Source organism: Molothrus ater, chromosome 9 (genome assembly GCF_012460135.2).
Source record: "Molothrus ater isolate BHLD 08-10-18 breed brown headed cowbird chromosome 9, BPBGC_Mater_1.1, whole genome shotgun sequence".
Classification (NCBI taxonomy): domain Eukaryota; kingdom Metazoa; phylum Chordata; class Aves; order Passeriformes; family Icteridae; genus Molothrus; species Molothrus ater.
Window position 1 is genome coordinate 12,989,574 of NC_050486.2, and position 17,285 is coordinate 13,006,858.

Here is a 17,285-nt window from a genome sequence, read left to right on the forward strand (position 1 = left end):
ATGTTTCATTACAATATCTTGGTGCTAAGATACAACATCTTATAGTTGATAGATAAAACACCCCCCATAATTGATTTTGAAATTAAAAGTCATATTCCATGGATAAGAGTCCTAAATTTTATATTTAAAAATAAATTAGGCTGTAGAAATTCTAAATGGCTAACTGTGTTCTCCTCCAACCAAATGTGTTCTGACCAAAGGGATTCTATGAATTTTTGGTTTTGTTGAGTGTTTTATTTCCACTTTAAAAGAAAAAATAAACCCTACAATATAGCTTACCAAAATTCATGGATCTATAAAGAACTTTTGGCACCTAAGTCCCAAGTGTATTCTTCCTATTCCAAAATACTTTGAGGTTACACTTATTCATAATGTTTCTAGTATTCTTCATTTCATTCTATGCAAATGTTATGAGATGGAGGAACAGACTTAAACGGAAAAAAATTCTCACTGGAAGAAACAAAAGCAGGTATACTCTCTCTGCCATAGTCTGCATCCTTCCAAATCCCTCCTGCTGATGCCAAGGCTTGTCCCTCACAAGATCACAACTATGTCTGCAGCGAGCAGTACTTGCCTGGTGTCACGTTACTCAAGCAGTGCAAAATCAGATCCAAGGAAACTTGTGTTACTGGGATCACTGGCTTTACTGGGAGCAGAGGGAGTTATCTTTAAATGGCTGGGATGTACTTGCAAAGCACAGAACCCAAGGCAGAGCTGGCAGTTTGAGGAGATGATGAGAGTAACAAGCAAGTGTACACCAAACAGATGGGCCAGCCAGGCTGTTACAACGGGGTTCAGCTGCAGCCCTGGCTCTGTGTGTGGGAGCTCCTCAGTCAGGCAGTATTGTCAGGCTGTATTGACTTTGGCATTTACAATACCTTTGCTTGTAGGATTATGATTAATTTCTTCTGTGATTGAGAAAAAAGATTAAAAAAATAAAAAAAGCCTTTTAAGTCCTATGATATTCTGCTCCTTTCAGGCTTATAACAAATATCCAATGACAGTGATATAGGTTCTCTCTGCAATGAGTGTGAAATTACAAGTACGCATAGGTATATGATCTCATTGTCAATATTTGACAAGCTTAAAAAAAAAGATGTTTTGGCTATAGAAGCCACTGATGTAGGTGTTATGAGACATATGGGAGAGGTCTTTCAAATTTTTTGAATACTTGAGGCAGGAATTTGCTGTGGGGGCTAAAAGGACTGTAGATGTGGCCCAGCCAGGTGGAGATCACATTTCCCTAGCTGGCTGTTGTCCACCTAACCATTCTGCAAAAAGGTAGAATGCAGCATGGCCAAAAATTGCTATAGCAATAGATTATTGTGCAGCTAGAGTAAAATCTTGGGTAGGTGCATACAGCAATTAAAGTGATAATTGGTTTGAATTTTTGGGAAGGAGATCTACTGGACATAATCTTAAAAAACACAAACAAAACCCGAACAAAGCTACTCAACCAAAAGAGGAAAAAAGCCAGAAGAACATAAAACCTTTTATTCATTTGTGTAAGAAGTGGGTAGTTCCACAGCACCATGATTTGTTTTTTTTTCCTCTTGCTAAAAGCTAAATTTTTGTGAGGTAACTGACATCCAGCATAATACACTACTTTTTTTGTCAGACATATCTTTCAGTTTCTGTGGAAATTGTTGTTTTGCAGTGTGAGACTTATATGCAATACACAGTAAAGAAACACAAACAAACACACATTTAGGCATGAGATTAGACAATGCAATCTTGTTTTATTGCAGAGGGAAGTTTTTTTTTTTTAAATCATGCTGTGTTCTATAGCAGTAGTAATTTTCAGTAGAAATAAGATTCCCTACATTTATGGATACTGTTTGTTATAAAGGGTTAATTTCCAAAAGGAATCTGGTTTAGCTCAGATTTTTTTAATCAAATTGATTCTGCTTGATTTGATGTAGTGATCTAATATGACCTTGATTAAATTAGAGAGAAAATGATGATGCAGACTTGCAGAGGATCAGCAATGGGACATCACACAATGATCAATGCGATCAAATGAAGCCAATTTATTGCAAGAACGAGCTATATTTATGCTGTGTTCTACTGTTCACGTGCCTCAAACTAACACATGATTGGTTAAGCCTAACTGGGTGCACATGGCTCAAGCCTTCAGCTGCTTGGTTAGTCTTCCTCCTTCATGTGTCTCAAGCCTTCAGCTGCTTGGTTAGTCTTCCTCTTTCATGTGTCTCACGCCTTCAGCTGCTTGGTTAGTCTTCCTCCTTCATGCACTCTGCTGTGGTTTTTGCACTGTCTTCTTAGCTTGCCCCACATCCGGGACTTGTTTTTCTCCTGAGTAGGCTCTTCCTGTTTTCAAGCCATCAGGTATACTGTGAAATTCTACTCAGACCCCATAAAGGCTGGCTTGAGCACTATGTCCATTTTCCTGCAAAAATCCCTCAACACAGACTGATGGTCCTATTGACAATTGCTACCTTAGGCAAGGATGGCAGTGGATTAATGTCTTGCCCATATTTTGCAGGGACCTTGGCTAGGAATTAATTAATTTTTTCTATTCACTTTGACCTTGCTAAGAAGGCAATGGCTGTTGCTGCTCGTAAAGTTAGCCTATTTCACTGGTTCAGAAATAGCTACAGGAACTCACTCAAAACAGTCCAAGACAGATGACTGGCTTGCCATCTTGCCATCAGCCTAGTAGTTCACCAAGGACATAGGGAGGTACTAGAAGTAATTTATATTATTTGAACATCAGTTCTCCAGTCAACAGCTGAGATTGTGAATAGTCTTTATACATCATCTCACACCAGCAGTTGGGGGCTACAGCTACATCTGAGATTGTAAGTGGAAATTTGCTTTCTTCTCTGCAGTGTAAATGTCCTGGGTAAAAGTCATCTATCTATATAGCAAGGTAGGGAAGAGATTTTCTTGAACTGTCCCATGGAAAACCTGGTTAAGTGTTTGTTTCTTTTGTCCTATTTGATGAAAGCTAGAGAGCAAAAGACGTGCTGGTTAGTGCTTTGGAAGCTTCTATTTAATTTTCATCCCAAGTACTATGTTACTTTACAGCAAATTTTTATAAACTGTAAAGCAATATAGAACTTTTTTCTTCAGCAACATTTCATTTCTTGGCTTAAACAAAGCATTCACATTGTGTCTGTTAGTGCTGATGGCTGTTAAATACTATTAAAAAATTCAAGTTCCAACTGAGGTTTGTTACACTGAGCACTGTAAAGACCTATATAAGACAATAGTCTCTATTAGAAAGTGATTTTCAATATATAGTCTTTTAACTGTGTTTAAGTCTTGCAATAGGAGCAATACATTTCACTGTGTGTATGGCCACAACTGCTGAAGTTATGGGACAGTGAAAATGGCTGGTGTCACGTGAAAAGGGGAGACTTCCTCAACCCTTAGTGTGGGAAGCTTTACTTGATTCTTAGTGTTTAATTTGTCTGTCAATGCCCCAGGAAAGCTGAGACCCTCAGAGCAGTAAAAACCCAGCACATCAATTTAGCAATTCTCAGGCTTAGTAATAAATATAGAATTTGTCTACAGATGTAGACATCACTGGAGACTGGAGGGGGGAAAATGGCCAGATTTTTCTATCCCCTAAAATATCCTAATGAAACATTTAATGGCACTTAAATGGGAAAAAATATGCCAAGCCAGGAACAAGTCTTACTTATTAGTATTTCTTGGAATTGTATGGCAGTGGTTATCATAAGATGTTTGTGGTGTGAAAATACGTGGGTTCGTTTTTCCTAATTTTTTTTTCCCCAAGACGATCATGTCGAAACTTGTGGTCCTCGCTACATCTTAGAAATTATTAAGCACTTTAGGAGACAAGCTTTTGTTTACACTGATACAGATGGCTGGAATAAATTAGTGGACTCACTAAAGAACAGCTCATTTGTAGTTTTTAAATGCATTTGGGCCCACATGGTGGCCATTTTGTTACTTATTCATCTATTTCTGCTTTACAGTTCCATGCCCAAAGGCTATGTCTGACTAATGGTCAGAGCTTCCTCCTAACAGAATTTATAATTATGTGTCTCTCACACCTAAAGAGCATTGGTACTCCTGCACTGTGCCATACCCTGGGTGATCCTGTAGTTGCCCTCTCTGAAGAGCACTGAAGATTAAATCCAGCTGCAAATAAGCAGATTAGAAAGGCAGTCCATGTCTTCACTTCTGTGAATGTTTTAAGTTGAGCATTTTCCCTAAACTGGTGAAGAAATGCACAAAGTTGTAACTACATACTGCAACATCAGTGCTGCTATTTGGGAGAGGTACTCAGAGCAAGTTTCCCTAAATTGTCTTGAATTCAAGTCCTCCTGTATTGGATTAGGATGGGTGAGGACAAATGATGGCAGAGTTACTCTATGGCTCTTCACTTATGCACTTTTCAGAAACAGTACAGTAAAATCTCTCTTTCATACTTCAACTTTTTCATGTGTATACACTTGTTTCCTCCTTGCCACCAGTACACTGAAGACATGCAACACAAATCTCATGTTGATGAATCTGGCACTGGAATCAGCAGCACTGCTTTCAGCTTTAAGAGTGACTTACCTTGTCATGTTGAAGTCACCACCACTGCCACTATGACTCCTAGTGTAAGGGAAAAAATCAAAATAAATCTGAGAAGCTGTTGTGAGCCTTCAGAGGCAGCTTGTATTTTTCATGGCATTTTCTTGCTAATCCAATTTCTCTTGGACTATGTGCATACTGGATATATCACATTAGCTTTGAATTTGGTTAAGCCAAACTAAGAGGGCAGAAGCAGCAAATAACTGAAATACAAATCTTTGCACTGTCATAAGTAGTAAGAAGGTAAAATAGCAACTTGGATTCACTTCAGGCTTTCCCAAATCCCATGAATTTGCCAGGTGAACTTGCTTATGTGTAATGAGCTATCTGGATAGCTAAATCAGGCATTCAGATAGTGGGAGATGCTAGCTGTGAGACTGTAACCATCACTCTTCATCATATGCAATGAGGAAGGAACCCAATCCTGGAATAAAAATAGCGTGGGATTAAAGAGTGCCCACTGTTCAAGGTACAACTACACAGCAAATTAAAGTCTGGAATGTCTGTCTCTCTAGTACTTGAACTGACGTGAAGCAGGGGCAGTTTTGATGAAAAAGTGGGGAGCTGCTTGTACCACATATCAGTACATGGAGACCTCTAGGCTCTCTAATACATCACTGCCAGAATTTGAATGCTGAACTTTCAGAGTTTACAGTTTACCCTTTAAACTTGGAGATTAAGTACTGCAATGGCTGGAGGAGGAATCCTTCATTTTAGATTGCAGGTTATGTTCCTGGAACTGTTTGAAATTGAAGGACATGGCTTTTCTCACCTGTCTGCTGCCCTGCCCTCCTTTGCCCTCCCAGTGAGACAACCATTCCCAGCACAAGGCTGTAGCTGCTCTGGTAGCTGTGGGTGCCTGGAGCTTTTCTGAGAAAGTTCACATGCAATTATTTCTTTGGCATGTGAGCAAATTTTACCTGAAGAGCACCAGGAACAAAAGGTTAATGGCAATTTTTCAAAAGCCTATAACTCAACCAAGCCTCAACAGCATTTCATGTCAGAAGTGAAAGCTAAGTCTTTAGTATCCCTGCTCTGATTCTGCTGCTTTAAAAATCCTGCTGGCAGGAGAAAAAAATTAAAATCAGAGGCTGAGCACTTAATGAAAAAAAGGCCAAACTGTATCTGTGTTAACACCTCTTACTAAAATTTCTTATAACTTCTACTTTAGAGAAGATTAAATATTTGTATTTTGATGCATATTTTGCATGTCTCCCTCTTTTTGTCCATTTTTTTCCTGCAACAAAGTTCAGCTGTAAACATGCTCAGTGCTGATAAAAGTGCTATTTGCCACAGCTGAGAATCCAGGCTTCAGATGGGCGATCCACGGAAGGCCAGCTCTCCCAAACTGCTGGGAAAGCTGGCAAACAGCAGCAGGCTGATACAGACTGGCTGACTGCCATGCTTTAAAGACAGTAAGTTGATTCTCAGCAGAAACATGGAAACAGAAATAAGAGGAGCTGTGAGTTAAAGCAGAATATGGTTAGGTCTGAGAATCCCTTTCTCTGACCTGTGTGTATTGACAGAGTAAGTTTTGCTTCATTTGCAGGAAAATTTCTATTTCCATGAAATCTAAATGGTTTATTGGTTTATAGGTAAAAATCCTGTGGGTGTCAGGTTCATTTGAGTTGCTAGATTACATGGGGGTAACCAAGAATTTACAACTTGCAGAACAAGACAGAAGATGTGTATAATGGAGAGTTCAGTGCCTGCTGCTAGTCTCTTCTAAGTAAATGCTCCTTTAGAACAAATGGAGGCAAACTCCAAGTGCTTGGTCACAAAGAAGTTTATTTCATGTACACTGAAATATTCCTTGTGAAAATGACTTGCACCTAATGTACTTGCATAGTCAATATCGTGCTGAAGATCAGGAGCAAACACAACTAGAAAACTCCAGCTAGCATCACACCACTGAGCTGCTCAGCAATGTCAATATCAGTGAAATGAACCAAAGACTCTTGGATTTGTTAGAGATAAGTACTAGCAATGAAGGAGATCCTGCTTCTGATTCTCCTGCCAACACTTCAGCTGCTTTACATGGGGGATTGTAATCAGCAAGAATTGTTATGCAATAGTGCTGAAGCAAAGACTTGAGAAAATATAGCTCTCACTTGAGACACAAAAGACCATAACCTTATTTCTTCACATCTTACAAAGGAAAAAAAAAAACCCTCCACTGGGCATCTCTAAACTGCTCATTTACAGAGATGGAAAGAAATAAAATAATTACAAGGTAAAGAAAAATTTCCATGCTATTCTGTGAGAGACATTATCTCTGGAGATGTGAAAGGAAAAGGCAAACCAATTCTCTACTGCACCCAAAGGGTCACCAGTGTCCAGAAGCTACTTACAGTTTTCCAAGCTTTTTGTAAAGTAAATAGGAGTGGGAAACCATTTTAAATTTTTTTTTTAACACTGTACTAAGGAGTGGATAATAAAAGCTAGCTGGATAAAATGAGTGCTGTAAAGGGAATAAAGAGCAGATCTGGGCTATGTTTTAAGGAGAGGAAGAAGCCAGGAAGCTGCCTGGCATGCACATTGGAAAAAATAAAAGATTAGTTTTAAACTCCTCTATCCTTGTGAAACGGGGATAAATGTGCCCTTATTTTGATCAATCATAGACATGGCTAAATGAAAGTGCACTGTAGAAACAGATGTTACAGTGCTTGGTTGGCTGGTTGCTTTAGGTGTTGTTGCTTCCCGAAGTGGAGAATATTTGCTTTCTCTTCTTAGGCTTGTTGCAGCGAGAATGTTTGTTTCCGTGATATTACATACCGTAAATATTGCGTTTCTAGTGTTAAACAATTGCAATGTTGGTAGGCTGTGACCTGGCCTTCGCGCACCACTCCCACCTGCTGGATGGATTGTGCGAGGGGAGGCTCCCAAGGGGGAAGGCTCGCTGTCCCTGCGGGGAGAAGGGTGAAGGTTCAGGGACAGCCCAGGCCGGTGCTGCTGGGAGGGTGTAACCCTGGGAAGGGTCACCGCTCTTTGCTGGGCAGGAGGGCGACCCCAGGCGCAGCAGGGCTGGCTTCAGCCGCGGCGTGCAGGCTGATCCTGTGGGATTTCATGAGTGGATAAACACAGCCAGGGCGGCGTTTGGTCCTTCCCGTGCAGTTTCTCGGCCACCACCAGGGATGAGAGGGGCAGGGCCGCAGGAGGCCGGGTGCGCGCATGGGGCGAGGCACAGGGACCGTGCGGAGGGCGCAGCGGCGGGGCGCGGCCCCGGGCCGTTCCCGGCGGGGCGGTGTGCGGGGAGCCCCGAGCAGCGCTGCTGCCGAGCCGCGTCCCCGCCGCTCGGTGGCCATTGCCGCAGGCCCGGGGCGCGCGGCTCGGAGCGCTGCCGCCCCGCGGGACACCTGCCCTGCCCGGCGGGGCGGCCCCGGCCCGGCGCGGGGGCGCCCGCCCACCTGGGCGTTGCTGCCCGGGCTGCCGGCTCCGCCTCTTCCCGCTCTCCGCTCCCTTCCACTCCGGGACTGCGGGGAGCTGGGGGAAGGCGGTGCGGACACCATGGCTCGTGTGCTGAGCCGGGACCCGGTGGACATTGAGGTACCCACTCGCCCTGCCGGGACGTGCGGCTGTCATTAGCGGGGAGGGGGCTGTGTCCGGCGGCGCCGGCGCCCGATAAAGTTTGGCGGCGTTAGGAAGTCCCTCGCCGCTGCCTGCCGGCTGTGCCCGGAGCCTCGTCCCGCCGCCCCTTTCCGTGCTGTGCCGCGCCGTGCCGACCAGCCCCGGCACCGGCCCCTGGGGCTGTCCTGCTGCCCGGGCAGCCGCAGCCCCGGCGGTCAGGGGCTGTCGGGGCAGCGCCGGGCGCACCGCTCCAGTCGTGCCCCCGTCCTCGGCACGGCGAGCGCGGCCGGCGCCCGGCCGGGGGCCGTGAGGGGGCGGCGCCCGCCGCCTCCCCTCTGCTCGCCGCCTTCTGTCACTCCCCGGTGAACTCGAGGGCAGGATGTGGCCGAGCCCCGTCTCCGGGGCAGGTCGGGCTCCCGGCTCTGGCATGGTTCTTGAGGGGCGGGGCTGCTCGGGGTTCGTGACCTGGTGAGCCCTGGACGGTCTCAAGGTCCGTGGCCGATGGCCTCGGGCTCAGCGTCCCTTGGCTGGCTGTGGGCCAGAGGAGCTGTGCGGGACCCGGCTCCTCGCTGTCCTTGTCACGGGTCCAGCTGCGCTCACGGACTGCACCCGGTCTGCTCGGACCAAAACAATTGCATGGGAGGCTGTGCAGGAGGGCCGGGCTAGTAGCCTCGCTGCAAGAGGGGTTCTCACCTGTGGCACTTGAGGTTTTTCGTGACATTCCTTGCTGCAGGTCGCTGGAAGGAGGGTCCGGACGTGCCCTTGGAAAGGCGGAGCTGAGGTGGGGTGTGACCAAGGCTGGTGCCCTGGCACACGTGGTGAGCTCCCGCTGGTGTTAGCCAGGTTGCAAGGTTGGACTTCAAGGTAGCATTTTCCTACCTTTCCCAGAACCTCACGTTTGGCTGTAAACTTCAGCTCTTTGTGAAGAGTCTAGTAAAACAAAAGCAATAATAAATGAACTTGTGGTTAATAGTCTTGTTCTAGCCTGACACAACTTTTTGTTGTTGTATACCTTGAAGTGTAAAATGTTAAGTTTAGTTTGGGCTGTTGCAGATCATTGAGGCCCAGACGTAATACACAAATACGCACAGCAAAAACTTGAACACATCTCTACGTCAGTTGTGACTGAATTTTATCATTAGTTCTTGTATTGAGTTTTTGTGTCCAGTCCATTTCCTAGCTGAGCTGCTGTTTAAACCATGACTAATGTCCAGAAATGATCTTACAGATACTCTGATAAAACTGAAGCATGGAATAGATAGGAAGAATGAACTATCACAGAAGTCTTCCTGGCAATTAGGGAGACACTGTGGTATGAAATCGTCACTGTCTCTTACCAGCTCAGTGTTTTCAGAGCAGCCAGTCTTGGATTTTTCTTCAAATGTTAAAGTTCATTTTTCTATGATAAAGTTTTGATTTTAGTTGTTTGGGTTTTTGAGTACTTTCCTTAAATTTTTAATGCAAAATATTTTTTGTATAGCATTGTTTTGCATTTCTAGATACTTATTACTCAGATTGAAAGAACAATGTTATGATAGGATCCTGTGTTGGTAGTAGTATGCAGTAGTACATGGTTTACGAGATGAGTTGATGGATTTTTAAAAGGCTGGTGTTTACTTTACTCTGAGGTTTCAGATACAAACTTTGGTCAGTATCTTACTGTATATTTGTTTTCAGCAGTCCTTTAAACTAGCAAGGAAATCAATGCAGTCTCCTTCTAACCAAATGTATTGTCCTGTCCTTCCCCCATCTATTCGAATAAATTTAGTCATTGTATGGTTTGTCTCACAGATGAGTGTATCAATAATTACTGATAATCTAATTGCAGCATTGTAGCATAGGACTTTATTTTTTGGGGGGAAGAAGTACTGCATTTTCAAAAAATGTGTTTTATCTTTGTCTTTGAAGTAGGGACAGTGCCTGCTAGCTAATCCTATCATTGTAGATAAATATTTTCAGTAATTTGTTTGTTGAGTGGAGGAGTCTATCAATGTGACCACTGGCAGCACAACTTGAATATTTTGGTCACTTTCTTGGCTACAGTATAAATGATGATGACATTTGTCTCAATGGTTAGTATCTCAAATTTCTATACTAAAATATTAAAAATGATCTCTTAAGTCCTGGTGCTACTTTACAATGTATTTCAATAGTTAAGGCTGGATAAAAAGACATGTCATTGGTTAAAGAAGAGGCAAGAATCTGTGCTAGAATTAGCTAAAATCACGGATGATTCTCCAAGTTATTTTACAAAAGAAAACTTCCAGGAAACTGTCCCTGAGGAATCTTGTCCCTCTTGCTTGGCTTAGCCAGCAGCTTCAGTCTCTGGACCTAACTAAAGAAAATGAATAAATTACATAGAGAGTTGTTTTTTCTAAAACCTGCCTTCCAAATTGTGGAAGACTAGGCGTGTTGTGATTTAAATGCTTTTTGTTGTGATTTATATGCTTTTCTCCAATTTGATTTTTTTTAACACTAAAACAAAAATAACACCCAAAATACCAAAACAAAACAACAACTCTCCCCTCAACTACCAGCAACTCCACAAACCCCAAACATTGCCTTTTTAAAAATAAAGTCAACTATCAAAGTGTGCTGCTAATATTCCTTGGACACTGATACTCTAAGCAAAAGGAAAAGAAAGCTTGTTTAAAAATAGCTCCATGTGAAAGTACCTACCTTGGATTTATGGTATAAGGACTTGCCTTGGGTTTTTGTTTATTATCTCTCTAAATCTTTACAAGAACTTTTGAAATCTACACTATGAGGGCAGCATTTCCTTTCTAACATATAATGTGAAACTGTTAAATGTACATTTGAGCTCCAGAGAGTGTTTACAGACTTCATGTGAACTTCCCAATGATACTCTGGGAAGGAAAGTCTTCCATTCTTTTGTCTTCTCTTTTGTTTCACCTGATTCCTGACTATCACTATGTGTAAACCATATATAATTACATCTATTGCAATCTTCAGGATTCTTTGAAGAATTAAAGTTGTGAAATCAAGTATTCAGAAATTAATGAATTGCAAAATGAATAGAACAGGATCTTGACTGACATAGTTTAGCATTGTTCTCTGCACCCTGTGTTTTCCTGACTGCATTCCAGTGTTGCTCTGCAGTCTCTCCTCTTTACTCGGTGATGTTTGGGTTGTGGATACTTTCCAGCTCTCTGCCCCCCAGACTACAATCTGGGGAGAAGAGTAGGTCTCCCACTTTTTTGGAAGGGGCTTCTTCTCAGCAGAGTGGGGACACTTTGCCACACTGTTGTCACAAATCTGAAACATTCAGAGAAAACGAAAACCAGCCCCCCAACACAAGTTAGTACGAAACAGCAGTATTGTTCTTGCAGTAGGTAGGCAGTCTGTTGGCACTTCACAGATCTGTCCTTCCTTCTGAATCGTGTGTGTAGGTTTAAAGGGGAATTGGGTGTTGATGAGTGGGTAATTTCCTGCTAGACCAGCAGCTGGGTACCTAGAATGCTGTCACAGCTGTTTCCACCCCAACACTGAACCTTGACTTGTGAGAATAAAGTGAAAGGTGCAAAGGGCTAGAGCCATGCTCTGAAATTGCAATCAGGGAATTGTGTATTATCAGGGTAAATTTGTGTCACTTTCACTTAAAATGCAATGAACAATGTTCAATGGACAATGAACTATAACGATGTTATGCTTTCTCTTCATTTAGCTTCAGAAAGTATAAATGGCTCTTATATAATGTATTTTAATTTCAAAAGTTATATAATTCATCCACGTATTTCTTTGGTGTTACTTCAGGGTTCTGAGAAATTGTTTCTTAATGTGTCCATTGGCTGCTGACCTTAGTGAGGACACAAGAGGCTCCAGGAGTTCCTCAATGCTCAGTAGGCAGCATGTTTGTTCATTTTGAGTACCTTCAGCAGCAAGTTCTACACTGCTGTCTGAATGTCCTAATGAATGTGGGGTGAGGCTATGGGCTGTTTGAGCAGCTCACTGATGGTACAGACAGCACATCTGCACTCAAGGCCTGCAGCTGGTTCCAGAGTCAGCCGGGGAGCAGAGTCCCTTGTGCCATGTTTCCTGCTGCATGGAAGGGTCACTTGGGAAGTGCTCCTAAGTCTTGGGAAAGCATTATTGTACAGCCTGCAAATTCCACAGTGTTTTAAGCAGCAGGTTTGATAGCGGTGGCAGTTCTTCATTGCCTGGGATATACTTAGTAGCTGTTACCGAGCATGGGCAAGGACAGGAAGGTTGGCAAGTTTCACATTTATTTTTCTCCCAATGCAAATGGACAAGAACAGTGGAAAAAGTTGCAGGTAGAAAGGTATGTCTGAGGGCTAGGCTTGGTGTGCTCACAGTGGGAAGCAGGGCAAAGATTGAAAAATAAAGAATACTGTAAAAAACAGGAAACCTCCAGCATGATAGCAGGGGAACTCTACTAGTCAGCATGGCTCACAAAGTTGTTAGGCAAAGGTCATGTGAATAAATAACTGAAGCTAGCTTTCTTTGATCTAGGCTAAACTTTTATTTTAAAAGCCCCACTTATTACAGTATCTCTCTCTGTTGTAAATACCTGCTAGTTTTTTGAAGTTCCATAATGAAGCTTTAATATGTAGAATGTTTTTATGCTACTGCTTTATAGCTTGTTGTGATGATCAGATGGCTGTTCCAGATTGACGGCTGTGTCTTCCTAGGGTCATTTCACAAGCAGTCAGTGAGAAAACAAAACTTTGCTGGTTTTGCCTAACGAATTTCTCAAGCCTTTTCATTGTTTTAGTGGTTTTATTGTAATAAACTCTTAGCTGAGTGGAACAGCAATTATAGCATGATTGCTTAGACCTTGTGGAAGATTGTAGACCACAATTATCATGTCGGTCTTAGAGAATTGAACAATGATTTACTCATCAGGTTAAAATTTGATCTGGCAAGTAGGAAGGAAAGTCTTCTGTGTGAAACATTTTTTCTTTTCATGTTTTATATGCAAATCCTGTTGATGCTCAAGGAATTATGTATGGTCTTGCCTCTACTGTTGATAGTCTGCCAGTCTGTAGCAGTCAAGCCCTCCAAATAATTATGTCGGGGAAAAAAAAATCCCTTTTCAAAACTTGTGCATTTCATTTTTCTTCAACCTTTGTGTTTTAATGTTACTTTCAAATTAAACTCCCATTTTTCCCCCATCCTTTAAATTTTTACTCTTTTTGTGAGGTCTTTCATGTAAGAACTGCTATTCTCACCCTTCTCATGGCTGAGATTTACAATTAATCTGCAGTTAGCAACTCTGAAAACAAGAAGGAACTGAAATTGATTTTATTTTAGTTACAGAAATGAATTTTGTGATGATTTTATGTTGTAGACCAAACTGGAATTTTATTCTTCCCTCTGCTTAGTGTCACATCTTTTAAGAAAGTGTAATTACATGCTGATATAGAAAGCTGATATCCGTGAGGCAGGATTTTGCCGATCTGCTGTGACAAGAGTGCAGCACTGCAGGGCAGGCAATTGAGATGCATTTGGAAGAGTGCAATTTTAGCAGCAGGGCAGGACTTGCCCAGTTTTCAGTGCAGCCCAGAGGGGTGTGGCTGCGTCTGATGGGCTGGTATTTGCTTGGACCCAAGATTGCTTGGCTCTCTCCATCCTGTTGGCCAGTGTACATGTGTGGTGCAGTTTGTGCTACCCAAAGACACAAGCTGCTGCTTTTCAAATTAACACTTTGAAAAATTCTACTGTCCATCCTATCCTATACCATTTTGCCAGTGTCAGTAAAATGACTCAGGGAACACGAAAGTAACTGGTACTGAGTTGGGAGCACACTTCTAGTTAAAATATTGAGAAAAGATGAAATTCCTGGTGGCTGCAGACAAGCTGGATTGAATGTGTCCTGTTTGTTCTGGCTATGCTAACCCTTTGACAGCACCGAGTTCAAATCAAAAACTGCTTTCTCTCCCTCCCTGGTTGCCTGGCAACCTCCCTCCTCTTATTAGCATATGATTTCTATTCCTTTTTTTATTTCATCAGTACAGTGTTACACACTCTGCTCCCTGCCCTGTGCTGCCGCCTTTGAGAAGAGCAGGATTTGTGCCTTTATATGAGACTTCGGCAAGTATGTGATTTGGCAAAGAAATCAAACATTTGGGATTAGGCACCTTTGGCCATAAATGCCTTATCAGAAGCTCAGAGGGTGGTGTTTGTGTGGGCATGTTTTTCAAAGTCTTTTCAGTTGCATTTGCTGTCATTTTTATACTAAGGGCAGAATTCTTGCAAATCAGCACAGCATAAATCTCTGGCATCCCTACATGTGCAGAGCATCAGTTTGTGAAACCTGCCAACAGAGACTGGCTACACAGATCTTGGGGGGCATTTTGCCCTCTTGGTCTTTATGCAGTTCCGTAATGCAGTATGCAATGCCATAATTCAAAATATAAATTTATAAAATATCCAGGTCAAATTGTGATTGGGGAAGAAGGCAGCTAAAGTAGTAAGTGGGAGAATTGAACTAAATTCTTCAGTTTTCTTCTCATAATAATGCTTTTTTGAAATTAGAACATTTTGCCTTTCAGTTGGCCAGGTGTATTCTTTTATGAAATAACAGGTGATTCAGACTGGGTCTATACTTTAAATTGCTTTTTTTCTGTTCATAGACTCTTACAACTATAATAAAGATTCCAATTTTTTTTTGCTCTTGCATAGGGCAAAGAATGTAAGATACAAGTAGGAGTAGAAAAAACAGCACTAGCAGCAGAAATTAGAAGATGCAGTGAGGAGGAAATGACAAAGCATGTAAGTTTGAGGAGTGTTTATATCAAGATATGTAAAGGAATTTTTTCTTAATATTATCCAAATCATAAATCACAAGTGAAATAATCTACTTTTTCAACATCCTTGTTCTGAAGGAGGGTCAGGTGTCTCAGGAAGGGGGTTGCTAGGGCATGTAGGAAAAAATGAGGGAAGCCAAAGCTCAGTTCTTACTTAATTTGGCAACTTTTATAAAGGATAATAAAAAATAGTTTCATAAATGTATTAATGGCAAAAGGAAGGGTGAGGCCAAACTTTGTTCTCTACTGGTTGTGGGAGGGAACTTAGTAATTGCAGATAAGAAGGCAGCGGAAGTGCTTAACACTTCTTTGCCTCAGCCTTTAGTGGGAAGATGGCTTGTCCTCAGGACAGCTGTCCTCCTGGGCTGGTAGATGGTGTCAGGGAGCAGAATGGTCCCCCTGTTATCCAGGAGGAGGCAGTCAGAGAAATGCTGAGCTGCTTGGATGTTCATAAATCTATGGGACCAGATGGGATCCATCCCAGGGTGATGAGGGAGCTGGCAGATGAGCTTGCAAAGCCACTCTCCATCATTTGCCAATAGTCCTGGCTCCCTGGGGAGATTCCAGATGACTGGAAGCTGGCCAATGTGACACCCATTCACAAACAGGGTGGGAAGGAGGATCCTGGTAATTATAGGCCAGTCAGCCTGACCTCAGTACCCAGTAAGGTGATGGAACAGTTTATAGTGAGTGTCATCACACAGCACTTACAGGATGGCCAGGGTATTGGACCCAGCATAGGTTCAGGAGAGGTAGGCTGGGTTTGACCAACCTGATCTCCTTTTATGGCCAGGTGACCTTCCTGGTGGATGCAGGGAAGGCTGTGGATGTTGTCTGTTTGGACTTCAGCAAGGGCCTTTGACACTGTCTCCCACAGCACTGTCCTGGAAAAGCTGGCAGCCCATGGCTTGGACAGGAGCACTCTGTGCTGGGTTAGGAACTGGCTGGATGGCTGGACCCAGAGGGTGGTGGTGAATGGTGCTGCATCCAGCTGGGGCCAGTCACCAGTGGTGTCCCTCAGGGGTCTGTGGTGGGGCCAGCTCTGTTCAATATCTTTATTGATTACATGGATGAGAGGATTGAGTCTTTCATTAGTAAGTTTGTGGATGACACTAAGCTGGCAGCATGTGTTGAGCATGTGGGAAATATAGGTTGGATATTAGGAAAAAGTTTTTCACAGAAAGAGTGATAAAGTACTGTAATGGTCTGCCCAGGGAGGTGATGGAGTCACCATCCCTGGATGTGTTTAAAAAAAGATTGGATGTGGCACTTGGTGCCATGGTTTAGTTGAAGTGTTAGGGCATGGGTCTATTAGGGCATGGGACTCAATGATCTTGAAGGTCTCTTCCAACCTAGTGATTCTGTGATTCTTATGCTATGGTGTGAGTTTGGCAATTTCACTTATTTCCTCTGTCAAAATACTTAGACCTTCCTGTGAAACATCTGGGTTCTTACTGTAGTCATAGCTGCCTTCCTAAACCAGTGCAGAATTTTAAGTGGTTTTAGGTGTTGCAGAGACATTTGAATTAAGAGTAAGCCCACCTATAGGAGTATTTTGTTTTTAATAATGCTTCCAATATTTAAAGATATCATTTCAGAAAGCATTCTTAGTTTGATAAATATTAATGTATGTGATGTTGGTATTTAATTTGTAGATTTAAAGTGATAAACACAATGAAGTCCTTGAAATGCCAAACCTTTCATCTCTGCTCAAGCCAAGGTTCAATTTTATTTTCAGTATGACATTTGCTGCCTGAAGTGTTACAAGTGACTTGACCTTAAAATTACGTTTATTTTAGTTCATTGAAATGGTTGGCCTTTCCAGTTCAACTTGACACCAACAGTGCAAATGGGAGAAGGCAGACATGCTTGCCTGTGACTCTATTTGAAAGCAAATTAAAAAGGTATCTAGGTGATGAATCTAAATATTTCCATTTAGATGGGATGCTAGTCATCAGTTAAAGGCAATCATGGTGCCTTCTGACATTTTAATTTCAGGTTCAAAAACAATTATATATGTAATTAAGGAGCAAAGTGTCCAGGCAGCCAACCTGTCTGATTTACATGTCTTGTTGGTGTGTGTATGTGTGTGGTTTTTTTTTATAGAGGTACCTGTGCACACCCCTTTGAGACTGTAGAAGGTGGAAAAATGGAAGGTTTGATTTTAGTTAATGTGTTCTTCCTAAGGACACTCTTCTTTCAAGTATTAGTCACACATTCAATGTCATTAGGCTTGTATTTATCATGGAGATTGGACTCCACTCCATTTGCAAAGTAGTTGTTGTGAAACCTAGTTTATTTATTAGTATATTGCTGCATGTTTGCCTTGGTTTTTGGTGTGATTTTGTTGACTGTGCT

General features: G+C 42.4%; 1 protein-coding gene across 3 annotated transcripts in view; it reads left to right on the forward strand.

Annotated features, from left to right (window-relative positions):
- Positions 1-8,035: 8,035 nt before the first annotated feature.
- Positions 8,036-17,285, forward strand: part of DPYD (dihydropyrimidine dehydrogenase) — a 332,287-nt gene continuing 323,037 nt past the window's right edge. For 2 of the 3 annotated variants that reach the window (XR_004980615.2, XM_036387649.2), the window contains exon 1: positions 8,036-8,118. Coding sequence is in view for 2 of the 3 variants with exons in the window: in XM_036387649.2 (XP_036243542.1) it covers positions 8,080-8,118 (39 nt within the window). In the remaining variant the exon portion in view is untranslated. Of the gene's footprint in view, positions 8,119-14,148; positions 14,216-17,285 lie in introns of those variants that run through there. The other variant, XM_036387650.1, reaches the window with a different exon arrangement.